Here is a 16,195-nt window from a genome sequence, read left to right as displayed (position 1 = left end):
AGAAATAGAGGGAAGGGGGGGGAGAAATAGAGGGAAGGGGGGGGGAGAAATAGAGGGAAGGGGGGGGGGGAGAAATAGAGGGAAGGATGGGGGAGAAAGAGAGGGAAGGATGGGGGAGAAAAGAGAGGGAAGGGGGGGGAGAGGAGGGGGAGAGAGGGACAGAGAATAAACCATTCGCAGCGCATTGACTGTTGTTTGTTTTGATTATTATTATTTTAATTATCAAATATTTTCTTTTAAATTAACAAGGTACTAGTTAAGTACAATGATTTTAACTATGATAAAATGGAAAGCCTGAGAAAGTTAGACAACAATCATTTGGTATCCTGGGTCGTCAACTTTTGGGCGCACCCATACCAGCCAGCCAGCTAGATGGAACGCTAAGGACCTAACGTTAGCTAGCTAGCGTGCTAGGAAGCAAGCATGTGGAGTTTCTCAAAGTTTAGACTTCCTAAAAACAATTAAAGCAGTTATTAGCCACAATAAGCACATTGTTAGTATACATATAGGTAAAACAATAGTTTGCAAGAATGATCTATATTTAAAAAAGAGTGTTGTTTATCTTACCACCTCTCGACTAGAGCTCAACTTTTTAGCCGTGTACAGTCAATCACAACTTCATCCGGGGAACTTTCGGAAACGCCCAAAACGTACGACGTTGGTTATGGGATCATGGTAGGTGTAGTTTTTCTTCTTGTCTTACTTCAAGTTGTTAAGAGGTCATTCGGACGCTAGATGGCATTATAAACCATAACGCTCTATAAACCATATTTTCCCCCAGAAAAGGACCTACCTCATTACCTTAAACATGCGTTAAATTAAACATATATTTGATTGTTTTATAATACCGGTATGCGTAATTCTCAAATGAACAATGACTAAAGCAACAGTATTCAGACCATGGCAAAATGTAAACACAAGTCAAGTCATAAGGTTATAATCACAGAATTAGATCATTTTATTCTGATTGATCAGTTTAAATTCAGGATTGGAGGGCTGCTGCTCACTGACTGCACGTGTTCATAAACCTGCTCGTTTAATCTCTTTCTCTCTTATGCACTTTGCACTGTTTTAACTTCCATTCATGTGTATTGTGTAACTACACAGAAACAAAAATGTAAAAGCAACATGTAAAGTGTTGGTCCCACGTTTCATGAGCTGAAATAAAAGTTTCCAGAAATGTTCCGTACGCACCTGACTGCAGGGAGATGCTCACCTTCGATGGCCACTGGCACGGATGAATCCCGGTTTCACCTGACTGCAGGGAGATGCTCACCTTCGATGGCCACTGGCACGGATGAATCCCGGTTTCACCTGACTGCAGGGAGATGCTCAGCTTCGATGGCCACTGGCACGGATGAATCCCGGTTTCACCTGACTGCAGGGAGATGCTCACCTTCGATGGCCACTGGCACGGATGAATCCCGGTTTCACCTGACTGCAGGGAGATGCTCACCTTCGATGGCCACTGGCACGGATGAATCCCGGTTTCACCTGTACCAGGGAGATGCTCACCTTCGATGGCCACTGGCACGGATGAATCCCGGTTTCACCTGACTGCAGGGAGATGCTCACCTTCGATGGCCACTGGCACGGATGAATCCCGGTTTCACCTGTACCAGGGAGATGCTCACCTTCGATGGCCACTGGCACGGATGAATCCCGGTTTCACCTGACTGCAGGGAAATGCTCACCTTCGATGGCCACTGGCACGGATGAATCCCGGTTTCACCTGACTGCAGGGAGATGCTCACCTTCGATGGCCACTGGCACGGATGAAACCCGGTTTCAACTGTACCAGGCAGATGGCAGCGTGTATGTCCCCATGGTGGGAGCACTCTGTTAACACAATCCCATTTTATCGATGGCAATTTGAATGCACAGAGATACCGTGAGGTGATCCTGAGGCCCATTGTTGTGCCATTCATCCGCATGTTTCAGCATGATAATGCACTGGCCCATGTACACAATTCCTGGAAGCTGAACATTTCCAGGTTATTCCATGGCCTGCATACTCACCAGACATGTCGCCCATTGAGCATGTTTGGGATGCTCTGGATTGACGTGTACAGCAGCTTGTTTCAGTTCCTGCCAATATCCAGCAACCTCAAACAGCCATTGAAGAGGAGTGGGACAACATTCCACAGGCCACAGTCAACCGCCGGATCAACTCTATGTGAAAGAGATGTGACTAGCTGCATGAGGCAAATGGTCACACCAGATACTGACTGGTTTTCTGTCTACCCAGTCTCATGTGAAATCCATAGATTAGGACCTAATGAATTGATTTAAATTGACTGATTTCCTTATTTGAACTGTAACTTCATAAAATCTTTCAAATTGTTGCATGTTGTGTTTTTATTTCAGTGTGTTTTCTGCAACCTTGAAAAAGAGATGTACATCTCAATGTGACTGTTTAAATACAGGCTTAATACAATAATACACTTGGTTAGGTGAAGGACAGGCCTAACCATTTTTTAAATGTGATCCCATGACCAAGCGCGAAAACTATCTGTTTTCTTCTGATACCATCCACAGTGCTAATGATGACCAGGTCTCAGCCGCTTTGTCTGCTTTCTTGAGGAGAACAGACACTAACATGCCTTCACTGGCTACGGTTAACTTAAGTGTAGGGTACACTGTCCAGTTCAGTTCATAAAATGTGTAATCCATGAATGTTTGTAGATAGTAACAGAGCGGTTGTAACTCTTCATCGCACGCAGAAGAGGAGTAGGAAAGGGGAGGACTGGGGACAGAAATGACCCCCAACATTTAACACACCAGTCCATTTCTGTCCATGTGGCCCCCACACCGGCTCATTTTCTGTACAAAAAAAAACAAAAAAAAGTTAGACAGGCCCATCCCAGGCCCATCCCAGGCCCATCCCAGGCCCATCCCAGGTCCATCCCAGGCCCATCCCAGGCCCATCCCAGGCCCATCCCAGGCCCATCCCAGGTCCATCCCAGGTCCATCCCAGGTCCATCCCAGGCCCATCCCAGGCCCATCCCAGGTCCATCCCAGGCCCATCCCAGGCCCATCCCAGGCCCATCCCAGGTCCATCCCAGGCCCATCCCAGGCCCATCCCAGGTCCATCCCAGGCCCATCCCATCCAGCATTTCCTCAAAATGCCAGATGGCCAGTCTGCCCCTGCTGGCAGACTCATTGATGTCATCACATCTCCCATCTATACACTGATCCAGGTAAAGCAATGTGTGTGTCCCAAATGGCACCCTTTTCACTTTGTAGCACAGTACCCTGGTCAATAGCAGTACACTATAAAGGGATTAGGCTGTAATTTGGTATGCAGAGAGGGGTTAAAAGGTCAGTGCTGACCAACCACCAGACAACATTGGAACGCAAAGAGGCACCAGTTTATTGCTCAGCCCTCCAAGGGGTTCTGGCGTCAGCCACATCACTGTGGCCTGTACACAGAGCTCTCCCACTGAACTCCTACACCCACACACCATTCTCACCCCTATTCTCCAAGGAGATCCCCTAGAATACCTGCAGTGTCACCATGGCAATGGTTACAGGCCTGAGGGGCAGGCTGATTATGTCAAGACATGGAGAAGGAGTGAAGCTGAGGAGCAGTGGAGAGAGGGAGGGAGGAGTGAAGCTGAGGAGCAGTGGAGGGAGGGAGGAGTGAACCTGAGGAGCAGTGGAGGGAGGGAGGGAGGAGTGAACCTGAGGAGCAGTAAAGAGGGAGGGAGGAGTGAAGCTGAGGAGCAGTGGAGAGAGGGAGGGAGGGAGGGAGGAGTGAAGCTGAGGAGCAGTGGAGGGAGGGAGGGAGGAGTGAACCTGAGGAGCAGTGGAGGGAGGGAGGGAGGAGTGAACCTGAGGAGCAGTGGAGGGAGGGAGGGAGGGGGGAGGGAGGGAGGGGTGAACCTGAGGAGCAGTGGAGGGAGGGAGGGAGGAGTGAACCTAAGGAGCAGTGGAAGGAGGGAGGGAGGGAGGAGTGAACCTGAGGAGCAGTGGAGAGAGGGAGGGAGAGAAGGAGTGGAGCTGAGGAGCAGTGGAGAGGGAGGGAGGTGTGAACCTGACGAGCAGTGGAGAGAGGGAGGGAGGAGTGAAGCTGAGGAGCAGTGGAGGGAGAGAGGGAGGAGTGAACCTGAGGAGCAGTGGAGAGAGGGAGGGAGGAGTGAACCTGAGGAGCAGTGGAGAGAGGGAGGGAGGAGTGAACCTGAGGAGCAGTGGAGAGAGGGAGGGAGGGAGGAGTGAAGCTGAGGAGCAGTGGAGGGAGGGAGGGAGGAGTGAAGCTGAGGAGCAGTGGAGGGAGGGAGGGAGGAGTGAAGCTGAGGAGCAGTGGAGAGGGAGGGAGGTGTGAACCTGAGGAGCAGTGGAGAGAGGGAGGGAGAGGAGTGAGGAAGAGGACAATGGTGTGTTAGTAGAGCAGGACAGCTTTGTCTCTGGAGGACGGCGTCTCATGATGCTGATAACGAGCCAGCAGCTTGGTTATTAAGACAGCTCTCTAGTCTAAAATACTGTGACCAGTGGCAGACTATTCACTATATAGTGCACTACTTATGACCAGGGCACATACAGTGGGGCAAAAAAAGTATTTAGTCAGCAACCAATTGTGCAAGTTCTCCCACTTAAAAAGATGAGAGAGGCCTGTAATTTTCATCATAGGTACACTTCAACTATGACAGACAAAATGAGAAAAAAAATCCAGAAAATCACATTGTAGGATTTTTAATGAATGTATTTGCAAATTATGGTGGAAAAAAAGTATTTGGTCAATAACAAAAGTTTATCTCAATACTTTGTTATATACCCTTTGTTGGCAATGACAGAGGTCAAACGTTTTCTGTAAGTCTTCACAAGGTTTTCACACACTGTTGCTGGTATTTTGGCCCATTCCTCCATGCAGATCTCCTCTAGAGCAGTGATGTTTTAGGGCTGTTGCTGGGCAACACGGACTTTCAACTCCCTCCAAAGTTTTTATATGGGGTTGAGATCTGGAGACTGGCTAGGCCACTCCAGGACCTTGAAATGCTTCTTACGAAGCCACTCCTTCGTTGCCAGGGCGGTGTGTTTGGGATCATTGTCATGCTGAAAGACCCAGCCACGTTTCATCTTCAATGCCCTTGCTGATGGAAGGAGGTTTTCACTCAAAATCTCACGATACATGGCCCCATTCATTATTTCTTTTCCACGGATCAGTCGTCCTGGTCCCTTTGCAGAAAAACAGCCCCAAAGCATGATGCTTCATAGTAGGTATGGTGTTCTTTGGATGCAAATCAGCATTCTATGTCCTCCAAACACAACAAGTTGAGTTTTTACCAAAAAGTTATATTTTGGTTTCATCTGACCCTAGACATTCTCACAATCTTCTTCAGGATCATCCAAATGCTCTCTAGCAAACTTCAGACGGGCCTGGACATGTACTGGCTAAAGCAGGGGGACACGTCTGGCACTGCAGGATTTGAGTCCCTGGCGGCGTAGTGTGTTACTGATGGTAGGCTTTGTTTCTTTGGTCCCAGCTCTCTGCAGGTCATTCACTAGGTCCCCCCCGTGTGGTTCTGGGATTTTTTCTCACCGTTCTTGTGATCATTTTGACCCCACGGGGTGAGATCTTGCATGGAGCCCCAGATCGAGGGATATTATCAGTGGTCTTGTATGTCTTCCATTTCCTAATAATTGCTCCCACAGTTGATTTCTTCAAACCAAGCAAACCAAGTCTTCTTAGCCTGGTGCGGGTCTACAATTTTGTTTCTCGTGTCCTCTGACAGCTCTTTGGTCTTGGCCATAGTTGAGTTTGGAGTGTGACTGTTTAAGGTTGTGGACAGGTGTCTTTTATACTGATAACAAGTTCAAACAGGTGCCATTAATACAGGTAACGAGTGAAGGACAGAGGAGCCTCTTAAAGAAGTCAGGTCTGCGAGAGCCAGAAATCTTGCTTGTTTGTAGGTGACCAAATACTTATTTTCCACCATAATTTGCAAATAAATTCATTAAAAATCCTACAATGTGAATTTCTGGATTTTTCTCATTTTTTCTGTCATAGTTGAAGTGTACCTATGATGAAAATTACAGGCATCTCTCATCTTTTTAAGTCAGAGAACTTGCCCAATTGGTGGCTGACTAAATACTTTTTTGCCCCACTGTAGGTATCTGATCAAAAGTAGTGCACTATATAAGGAATAGAGTGTCATTTGGGATGCAAGCAACCGTACTGTGACCATCCCGATGTCTAGGGAAACTGATTGCGGAGACGGCCAGTAACCGCTAGAAAAGACAAAAGAACAGCTGTGCACACACTCATAAAAGAACAGCTGCCTTACAGTTCCTTATTGTGTTTAAACAAAAACAGTCCTTTAATGAAGTAAAACTAACAAAACACACCCGGAGTGATTAGCATCTTTATTTTATATTTTATATTACAAATGCACACATTGTCGCCATGGATCACAATTCATGTCGTTCAATTTAAGTTAACATCTCTTTTTTTATATAAACATTAGCAGTAGAATATTACAGTGAGTATCCTAGCAACAGGTCTCCTCTTCACTTGTTAAAGTGCATCAGAATGAAGATCACATTCAAGATGAGGATAACCAACAAAAATCAATCGATTACCAATAATCAATTAGATATATCATACTGATTGATTGCTGATTGAGCAAACAAATAGCCCGAGGTGAGAAAGCAACGAAAGAGAAAGAAGGGTCACACTATATTCAGTCTGGGGAGTCTGGTCCATGCATCTAATCATTTAGAAATACACTTCTAAGACTACACACTCAAATCATTGAGGATTCAGAAATGACATGGCACATAGGAGCTGGACTGATCAAGTATGGTGGTGGAGTTCCCACTGGCTTCCTATTCCCTACATGGTATACTACCTTCGACCAGAGCCCTATTGACTCCTGTCAAAAGTAGTGCACTATGCCCTGACAAATTGAGGCTGTTCTGAGGGTAAACGGGAGGGGGGTGCAACTTAATATTAGGATATTTGGTACACTCAATGTATAGGGAATAGGGTGCCATTTAGGACACAACTAAAGTTAAAGAAATTAACCACTTGAAAGAAAAAAAATGCCATTTTCAACATACACCCTAAAAAAAAACAAGATGATAAGAATGATTCTGTTGGATGTCCAAGAGGAGGCTGCAGTGCCACAATCCTAAATGAAGGATTTTCTACAGATTAACAAGATCAGAGGCACACATTTCAGGAGCTTGACAAAGTCCAGGTTGGGTGTGTGTGTGTGTGTGGGGGGGGGGGGGGGGGGGGGGTAGTAGTCTCTCCCTGAAGTCCCCTTTTGACTGCACAGGACACTAGTGGATGGAGGTGGTGTGTAGAACCGAAGACATTTCTATCTACGGTGACAGTACAGCCCAAAACAGAACAGCTGTAGACTGGTGTAGTGGCAGCCATTTTGTTGGAGTTGCAGTCCTTTGTCATCTTCCCAGCAGACAAGAAAGTGTATGGGAGAGACCGAAGTGAAAACACCCCATCGATTCTGGATAAGCTAAATAGAGTCTGAATGGACCAGCAACTACCTACTCCTCCAGAACAGAGAGGTCTGATAAATTACTTGGTGAATTGTGATTCCCACATACATGTACAATGGACCCAAATGTATGTGTGTAAGTAAGACTACTGTATAAAGTTGAAAAAGTGGTATGATCTTCCATGATCACTTCCACATGGGCGAGCAAGCAGGACGGTCCATTTTAGGCCCAGGTATCCGTGTTGCTGTGGGGGTTTTACAGGCAGAGACAGCAGCTCTAGAGGGCTCTGTGCCGGGGTTCGTCTTGGCCGTTTTAGTCCTGGCCGCAGCTATAACAGCTGTACGGATGGTTTTAGCTGTAGCAGAGGAGGGGCTGTGTGTGGAGCGGGGCTGAGAGGAGTGTTGGGTCTCAGAGTTGGAGGTGGGGGCGAGACGTTTGGTCACCCTGAGAGGGGAGCCCCTGACAAAGGCTGGCTGGGTAGTAGCTGTACTACTAGTGGTGCTGGTGCTAGAAGTCCTCTCCCTCTCTGGTCCAAGCCCCAGCCCAGCTCTCTCTGATGCCCGGCGGGTCATGGTGGGTTTCCCTGGGATCTGCTGCTGGTTCTCACCCCCAGCCTGGCTCCTCTCACTCCTGGTGCTACTGCTCCGCTTCACCTCTGTCTGGGTAGTAGTAGGGCGTGTGATGGGGGAGGAGCGCATGGAGGAGCTGCGTACGGACGGGGACGCCAGACGAGTGGAACGTGGTGTAGACTGTAAATTAGGATTTGGGACAGGGCCAGTGGGAATCTGTGTATCTGGTTTGGAAATTAAAAGGGCTCTATGGATGCCTGTATCGTTAGGCAGACGTGTACGGGGTACCAAGCCCCTCTTAGCCCCTCGGACAACAGGAGTGTTCCCCCCGCTCCGAGAGTCCTCTTTCCCCATTGGAGGTCCGGCACCAGACCCTGGAGTCTCCGCCTGCCTCTCTTTCCTCCACTTGGAGCAGAGGCTGGGTGGGGCTTTGGGGAGGGGTGTGGTTGGGGTGGGAGGAGGGGATAGGTTGTCATAGGAACGCAGGCCTCGGACCAGGGTGTGGCACTCCAGGGTTTCGCCCACACATGGGTATGACCGGTCCCTTTCCCTGTCAGGACTGCAGACCTCTGGGCATTGATGTGCCCGCTGCGGGCTCAGCTCTGGTAGGCTGGGAGGCAGCCATCTCTGTTCCACTGGTGTAGAGAGAGATTCTGTTTCCCTCTGCTGGGTTGTTCCCCCCTCAGGTGAAAGCCTCAGCTCCAAGGAACCACCACTTCCTTGTGAGGTCTCCTTGGCTCCCTTAGACTCCTGCGATTGGACACCGTCTGGGGTGTCAGTGGCCATGGATGATTTTGATTGGCTCTCAAAGGGCTGCTCAGTCACCTCAGTGACCGTATACCCTGGAAGAGGAGCGAAGTCAGGGTCCTGATGATGCGCTGCGTCTCTGACTGAGGTGTCTGTGCGTTTCGCCTGAGAAACAGGGGTAGGGTCAGTCCCCTCTAGGTCATGCCTGTGTCTAAGACCAATGGTATTTCTTCTCACACTGGGGATGGCAGTAGAGGTAGTGGAGGAGTGTCTATAAGGACTGGCCATAGACTTAGTGGTCAGTACACACTGGTCAGGGACGGCATCAACTGTCCGTTCATGGGGAGTTTCAGTCACTCGAGTCGTTGGTGCGAGTCGGCTTTCAATGATGTTAGTGGCAATTCCATGTTGGGTTTGAGTGACATAGGCAATAATGTCCTGCCTGTTTTGGGGGACATTGAATCTACGTCCACACTGGGTTTGAGTGACGTTAGAAGTCAGTTCATGTTGAGTTTGTGAGACTTGAGTCTGAGTTGTCCCCTCATGATTTGGTCTCTTAGTCTCCAGGACTGGTTGGTGCTGACTGACCAGGGGCTCTGTCCTGGTCTCTGTCCCCAGGGATGGCCTCTCCTGGCTTGGGTAGGTGGGGCAGGGAAGCCCTGGGGAGGTCTGGGGGTGGATGGAGGTATTACGGAGGTTGGAGGAGTTGTTGAGGTGGGGATATGTCTGAAGAGGAGCGGAGGTGGTGTTCTGGAGGTAGTGGGAGTGCCTGCGGTTCTCCTGGGTTCTAAGGCTGCGCTGGCTCCAGGTGTGGCTCAGGTTCTCAAGGGTTCTCTCCAGGTCATCCTGGTTCTTCTGGGTTCCCAGTGGGGACACCCGACCCAGAACCACACCCAGGTCCAGGCCTGTACACACGGCCACGGAGCGACGCTTCTCTACCATCTCGCGCTCTCGCTCCATCCGTTTCTGCTCCTTCTGTTCCCGCTCTGCATTTTCCTGAGAGGGAACAGGATGATTACTTTATGGTAGAAGAATAAACATCAAGTATACATTAATCAGCAAAGCATCTACACCTCTATCTTCTCTGTCTTTTTGTCCTCATCAGTCTATAACTCCTGTCTGTGTGTACACACACACACTTTATTTTTACTATTTTATACATTGTAGAATACGGAAGATATCAAAACCATGAAATAACACATGAAATCATGTAGTAACCAAAAAACGTGTTAAACAACTATTTTAGATTCTTCAAAGTAGCCACCATTTGCTTTGCACGCTCTTGGCATTCTCTCAACCAGCTTCACCTGGAATGCTTTTCCAACCGTCTTGGAGTTCCCACATATGCTGAGCACTTGTTGGCTGCTTTTCCTTCACTCTGCGGTCCAACTCATCCCAAACCACCTCAATTGGGTTGAAGTCGGGTGATTGTGGAGGCCAGGTCATCTGATGCAGCATTCCATCACTTTCCTTAGTCAAATAGCCCTTACACAGCCTGGAGGTGTGTTTTGGGTCATTGTCCTGTTGAAAAACAAATGATAGTCCCACAAAGCACAAACCAGATGGAATGGCGTATCACTACAGAATACTGTGGTAGCCACGCTGGTTAAGTGTGTCTTGAATTCTAAATACATCACTGACAGTATCATCAGCAAAGCATCCCCACACCTCCTCCTCCATGCTTCTGGTGGGAACCACATGCAGAGATCATCCGTTCAGCTATTCTGCGTCTCACAAAGACACGGCAGTTGGAACCAAAAATCTCAAATTTGGACTCATCAGACCAAAGGGCAGATTTCCGTCGGTCTAATGTTCATTGCTCGTGTTTCCTGGCCCAAGCAAGTCTCTTATTGTTGGTGTCCTTTAGTAGTGGTTTTCTTTGCAGAAGTTCGACAGTGAAGACCTGATTCACACAGTCTCCTCTGAACAGTTGATGTTGAGATGTGTCTGTTACTTATGTGTCTGCACTTATTTGGGCTGCAATTTCTGAGGCTGGTAACTTATCCTCTGCAGCAGAGGTAACCCTGGGTCTTCCTTTCCTGTGGCAGTTCTCATGAGAGCCAGTTAAATCATAGTGCTTGATGGTTTTTGCAACTGCAAATTTTCCGGATTGACTGACCTTCATGTCTTAAAGTAATGGACTGTCGTTTTTCTCTTCCACAAATGAACTTAACAAGTCACACCTGTTAATTGAAATATATTCCAGGTGACTTCCTCATGAAGCTGGTTGAGAGAATGCCAAGAGTGTGCAAAGCTGTCATCAAGGCAAAGGGTGGCTACTTTGAAGAATCTAAAATATATTTTGATTTGTTTAACACTTTTTTGGTCACTACATGATTCCATAGTTTTGATGTCTTCATAACTATCTGCCCAAGATACAAAGTCAGAAGCCCGACCAGGTCCTCTTCTTAAAATCAGATTTTAAACCCAACCCTAAACCCAACCCTAAGCCTAACCCTAAGCCTAACCCTGAGCCTAACCCTAACCCTAACCCTGAGCCTAACCCTGAGCCTAACCCTAAGCCTAACCCTAAGCCTAACCCTAAGCCTAACCCTAAGCCTAAGCCTAACCCTAACTCAAATCTTGAATTAAGACCAAAAGGCTAATTTTATTTTTCATAAATGGTTACAATATGGACAAAATTTGAATTTGGCCATGTAGTGGGAACCCATAAAGACAGTTTGATGTAAAGCAGTCGGTCTCACCTGTACGGCTCTTTGGAAGCGAAGGCAGAAGGAGTGAAAGACCCTGCAGGCCTCCTCCAGTTTAAAGATACTGTCATCCTCACAGAAGAATTCAACCAGAGCCTGACTGGACATCCTCATCCCCTCCACGTCATCCTCTGCTTCCTTCAGACGGTCCTCTGCCACCTAGAGAGAGAGAGAGATGAGGAGATCGAGAGAGCGAGAAAGGGAGATTGGACTCACTGTTTTGACCAAGGAGCAAGAATATGGTGAAAAGAGACTCAAAGTTAACCAAAGCCATACGAGTTTCAATGTTGTTCTTTGTGAGTTCATCAATTCTCAGCATAGATCAGTGTTTTATAATTATGCAAGTTCTAGATCAGTGTGTTCTAAATCCATGTTCTAGAATCTAGTTCCGTACCTCCAGGAAAGACCGTGCGAGCTGCTGGATCTCTGCCTCCGTCTGGACACTGATCCTGAGGGATGCCACACGGCTGTGGAGCCTAGAGAGATCCTCTACTACCGACTCCTCACACAACCTATAGGAAGACAGAGACAAGAGACGCATTACTTGACATGACATTAAAAGGTAGATTCAGCGATATGAGACAGACGCAGAAAGTTAACAGCGTAAGTGGGTCAATTTCCGTAACTAAGAACGTTGAAGCGCGAGGCTCAACTACTCCATGGCCATCACACTGAACAGGCTGAAGCAAATCTGTGCACATGCGCAGATACTGTTTGTGACTGTGTTGCATCTCGCTTATCTCAATATCTCCGGTGCTGCTTGTGGCAACGTCATTTTGCAGGGTTTACCTTTATAGATGATAGTAAAGTGATTGCTGCAAGATTCTGTGACCCCCCAAAAAATAGATGGCGTCTATTCCAAAAGTTGGCCAAACTGCAAATGTACGGCTCTGGATAAAACCTTGTGTTTTTACCCACAACCCAACCTGTTGCTGCAATCCATGAGAGATGAGGCAAAGTAAACCATATGGTAATCTGTGTTTCAGAAGATGCTGTTACTTAGACTCTAACTCAAAGCAGTGATTCCTAAGCTGTGACTAACTCAAAGCAGTGGTTCCTAAGCTGTGACCCTAATTCAAAGCAGTGGTTCCTAAGCTGTGACCCCAATTCAAAGCAGTGGTTCCTAAGCTGTGACCCCAATTCAAAGCAGTGGTTCCTAAGCTGTGACCCTAATTCAAAGCAGTGGTTCCTAAGGTGTGACCCTAATTCAAAGCAGTGGTTGCTAAGCTGTGACCCTAATTCAAAGCAGTGGCCCCTAAGCTGTGACCCTAATTCAAAGCAGTGGTTCCTAAGCTGTGACCCTAATTCAAAGCAGTGGTTCCTAAGCTGTGACCCTAATTCAAAGCAGTGGCCCCTAAGCTGTGACCCTAATTCAAAGCAGTGGTTCCTAAGCTGTGACCCTAATTCAAAGCAGTGGCCCCTAAGCTGTGACCCTAATTCAAAGCAGTGGTTCCTAAGCTGTGACCCTAATTCAAAGCAGTGGTTCCTAAGCTGTGACCCTAATTCAAAGCAGTGGCCCCTAAGCTGTGACCCTAATTCAAAGCAGTGGTTCCTAAGCTGTGACCCTAATTCAAAGCAGTGGTTCCTAAGCTGTGACCCTAATTCAAAGCAGTGGTTCCTAAGCTGTGACCCTAATTCAAAGCAGTGGCCCCTAAGCTGTGACCCTAATTCAAAGCAGTGGTTCCTAAGCTGTGACCCTAATTCAAAGCAGTGGTTCCTAAGCTGTGACCCTAATTCAAAGCAGTGGCCCCTAAGCTGTGACCCTAATTCAAAGCAGTGGTTCCTAAGCTGTGACCCTAATTCAAAGCAGTGGTTCCTAAGCTGTGACCCTAATTCAAAGCAGTGGCCCCTAAGCTGTGACCCTAATTCAAAGCAGTGGCCCCTAAGCTGTGACCCTAATTCAAAGCAGTGGTTCCTAAGCTGTGACCCTAATTCAAAGCAGTGGCCCCTAAGCTGTGACCCTAATTCAAAGCAGTGGTTCCTAAGCTGTGACCCTAATTCAAAGCAGTGGTTCCTAAGCTGTGACCCTAATTCAAAGCAGTGGTCCCTAAGCTGTGACCCTAATTCAAAGCAGTGGTTCCTAAGCTGTGACCCTAATTCAAAGCAGTGGTTCCTAAGCTGTGACCCTAATTCAAAGCAGTGGCCCCTAAACTGTGACCCTAATTCAAAGCAGTGGTCCCTAAGCTGTGACCCTAATTCAAAGCAGTGGTCCCTAAGCTGTGACCCTAATTCAAAGCAGTGGCCCCTAAGCTGTGACCCTAATTCAAAGCAGTGGCCCCTAAGCTGTGACCCTAATTCAAAGCAGTGGCCCCTAAGCTGTGACCCTAATTCAAAGCAGTGGCCCCTAAGCTGTGACCCTAATTCAAAGCAGTGGCCCCTAAGCTGTGACCCTAATTCAAAGCAGTGGCTCCTAAGCTGTGACCCTAATTCAAAGCAGTGGCCCCTAAGCTGTGACCCTAATTCAAAGCAGTGGTTCCTAAGCTGTGACCCTAATTCAAAGCAGTGGTTCCTAAGCTGTGACCCTAATTCAAAGCAGTGGTTCCTAAGCTGTGACCCTAATTCAAAGCAGTGGTTCCTAAGCTGTGACCCTAATTCAAAGCAGTGGTTCCTAAGCTGTGACCCTAATTCAAAGCAGTGGTTCCTAAGCTGTGACCCTAATTCAAAGCAGTGGTTCCTAAACTGTGACCCTAATTCAAAGCAGTGGTTCCTAAGCTGTGACCCTAATTCAAAGCAGTGGCCCCTAAACTGTGACCCTAATTCAAAGCAGTGGCCCCTAAGCTGTGACCCTAATTCAAAGCAGTGGCCCCTAAACTGTGACCCTAATTCAAAGCAGTGGTTCCTAAGCTGTGACCCTAATTCAAAGCAGTGGTTCCTAAGCTGTGACCCTAATTCAAAGCAGTGGCCCCTAAGCTGTGACCCTAATTCAAAGCAGTGGTTCCTAAGCTGTGACCCTAATTCAAAGCAGTGGCCCCTAAGCTGTGACCCTAATTCAAAGCAGTGGCCCCTAAGCTGTGACCCTAATTCAAAGCAGTGGCCCCTAAGCTGTGACCGACATAAAGCTGTTATTTTCCTCTGACAGACATCTTAATACATCCAAAATGTCCCCTTTGGCTCCGCCCCAGCAGGAGTAGGCCGTCGCTCATTACTAGGTCTTACAGTAACACCGATACCCACAGAGTAACTGACAGTAAGGTGTGCATCCCAAATGGCAGCCTATTCCCAATATAGCGCCTTGACAAAAGGTACTGGGTGCCATTTGGGACTCAATCTAAGTGTCCTACATAGCTAACCAAACCCAAAACCCCAACAGAGCCGTAATACTGGATTGAAACAGAAATGTTGTGAAGAGCCATGTTAAAACAAGGGGATGTAGCTATATCACTAACAGCTGGACAGAGCTCCAGTACAGTAACACAATACAGTCCTGTTGAAACGGGTCTTTTTGGGCGTAGTGTGTGTGTGTGTGTGTGTGTGTGTGTGTGTGTGTGTGTGTGTGTGTGTGTGTGTGTGTGTGTGTGTGTCTGAGATATCAGCCTGCTGGGGCGTATTGATGTTATAGGACGGAGCTCATATGCTCCCCAGAAGCATCCAAAACACCACGGGCCACGTTCATACACTTCAGATTCCTTCCTTCCTTCCTTCTTTCTTTCCTCTCTTTAATTAATTACAGATCTGCTGGACTGGTTAAAAGCAAGGAAATGGAAACCTTGCTTTACAAGCAGATCACGTAAAGATCTGTGTTTGTCCCAAGGTACACTAACTATTAGAACAAGGACGCGTTCAGCAGGACAACGTTTTGGAACGTTCAGATAGAAATAGGTAACATAGAAAAAATATGCCTCTCTGACGTTTAGACCAAGGAATCATGTTGGCTCTATTCACAGCAATTCTATCTGCAACAACAATGGTTTGGCAACTGAACGTGGCTCAGTCTTTTTGAGGGAGGAGGGTAATTTCTAAACTTGGGGGGTGTCTGTATTATTGGCTCTTACTAACCTGGAGGCGGGGCCGACGTGTCCTAGTTGGCCAGGAAACGACAGTAAACTCTGGTCCTTTTTCACTGCTTCCTGTGGAGACGGAGACAGAGCTGATCCAGCTATTGTTTCACACAGTGTGCCGTCATAATTCTGGATGAATCATTGCATTGTGTCACGATTCAGTGTGTTGATATGGTTATTGTGAATGTAATAATTCATGGTTGGTCAAATACAACAAATATCCAACACATAGTTTGAAAGAGACCCTTTTCATCTGTGCCAATTGAACAATTCTGCAATATAACAAGTGTCAAGTTTTTAAAAGGAAACTAAAAATGTGCAGTCTGTCAAACGGCTGTTAGTCTTCAGTAAATAGTAGTCTGGGATTCATTCGATCGTCTTTGAACTGCATCTAGAGAAGTTCTTAAGATGTGGCATGTTAATGCTTGAGCTTAAGTCTTCACTGAAAGATACATTCAAGTCAAGCACTTCAAGGGTCTCCTCTTCACTGCAGTGTGACTTACACGGAGTGTACAAAACATTATGACAGACTGACCAGGTAAAAGATATGACCCCCTATTGATGTCACTAGTTAAATCCACTTCAAATCAGTGTAGATGGAGGGGAGGTGACGGGTTAAAGAAGGATTTTTAAGCCTTGGGACAATTGAGACAGATTATGTATGTGATTGTGCCATTCAGAGGGTGAATGGACAAGACAAAAGATAGAA

General features: G+C 47.2%; 2 protein-coding genes across 2 annotated transcripts in view; both read right to left on the bottom strand.

Moving 5' to 3' along the window:
* LOC109904957 (rho-related GTP-binding protein RhoG-like) overlaps positions 1-673 on the bottom strand; it is a 7,204-nt gene extending 6,531 nt beyond the window's left edge. Inside the window, exon 1 of the mRNA XM_031789665.1 lies at positions 568-673. The gene's annotated coding sequence lies outside the window, so the exon portion shown is untranslated. The remainder of the gene's footprint in view (positions 1-567) is intronic.
* Positions 674-6,346: 5,673 nt separating this feature from the next.
* LOC109905917 (FH2 domain-containing protein 1-like) overlaps positions 6,347-16,195 on the bottom strand; it is a 25,216-nt gene continuing 15,367 nt past the window's right edge. The window contains exons 9-12 of the mRNA XM_031789664.1: positions 15,485-15,555; positions 11,883-12,000; positions 11,483-11,647; positions 6,347-9,773 (exon numbers count right to left, since the gene is read on the bottom strand). Coding sequence (XP_031645524.1) covers positions 7,647-9,773; positions 11,483-11,647; positions 11,883-12,000; positions 15,485-15,555 — 2,481 coding nt within the window. The 3' untranslated portion in view covers positions 6,347-7,646. The remainder of the gene's footprint in view (positions 9,774-11,482; positions 11,648-11,882; positions 12,001-15,484; positions 15,556-16,195) is intronic.

Source organism: Oncorhynchus kisutch, linkage group LG15 (assembly GCF_002021735.2).
Source record: "Oncorhynchus kisutch isolate 150728-3 linkage group LG15, Okis_V2, whole genome shotgun sequence".
Classification (NCBI taxonomy): Eukaryota; Metazoa; Chordata; class Actinopteri; order Salmoniformes; family Salmonidae; genus Oncorhynchus; species Oncorhynchus kisutch.
Note: the sequence above shows the minus strand (reverse complement) of the source record. Positions and strands in the feature narration are given on the sequence as shown.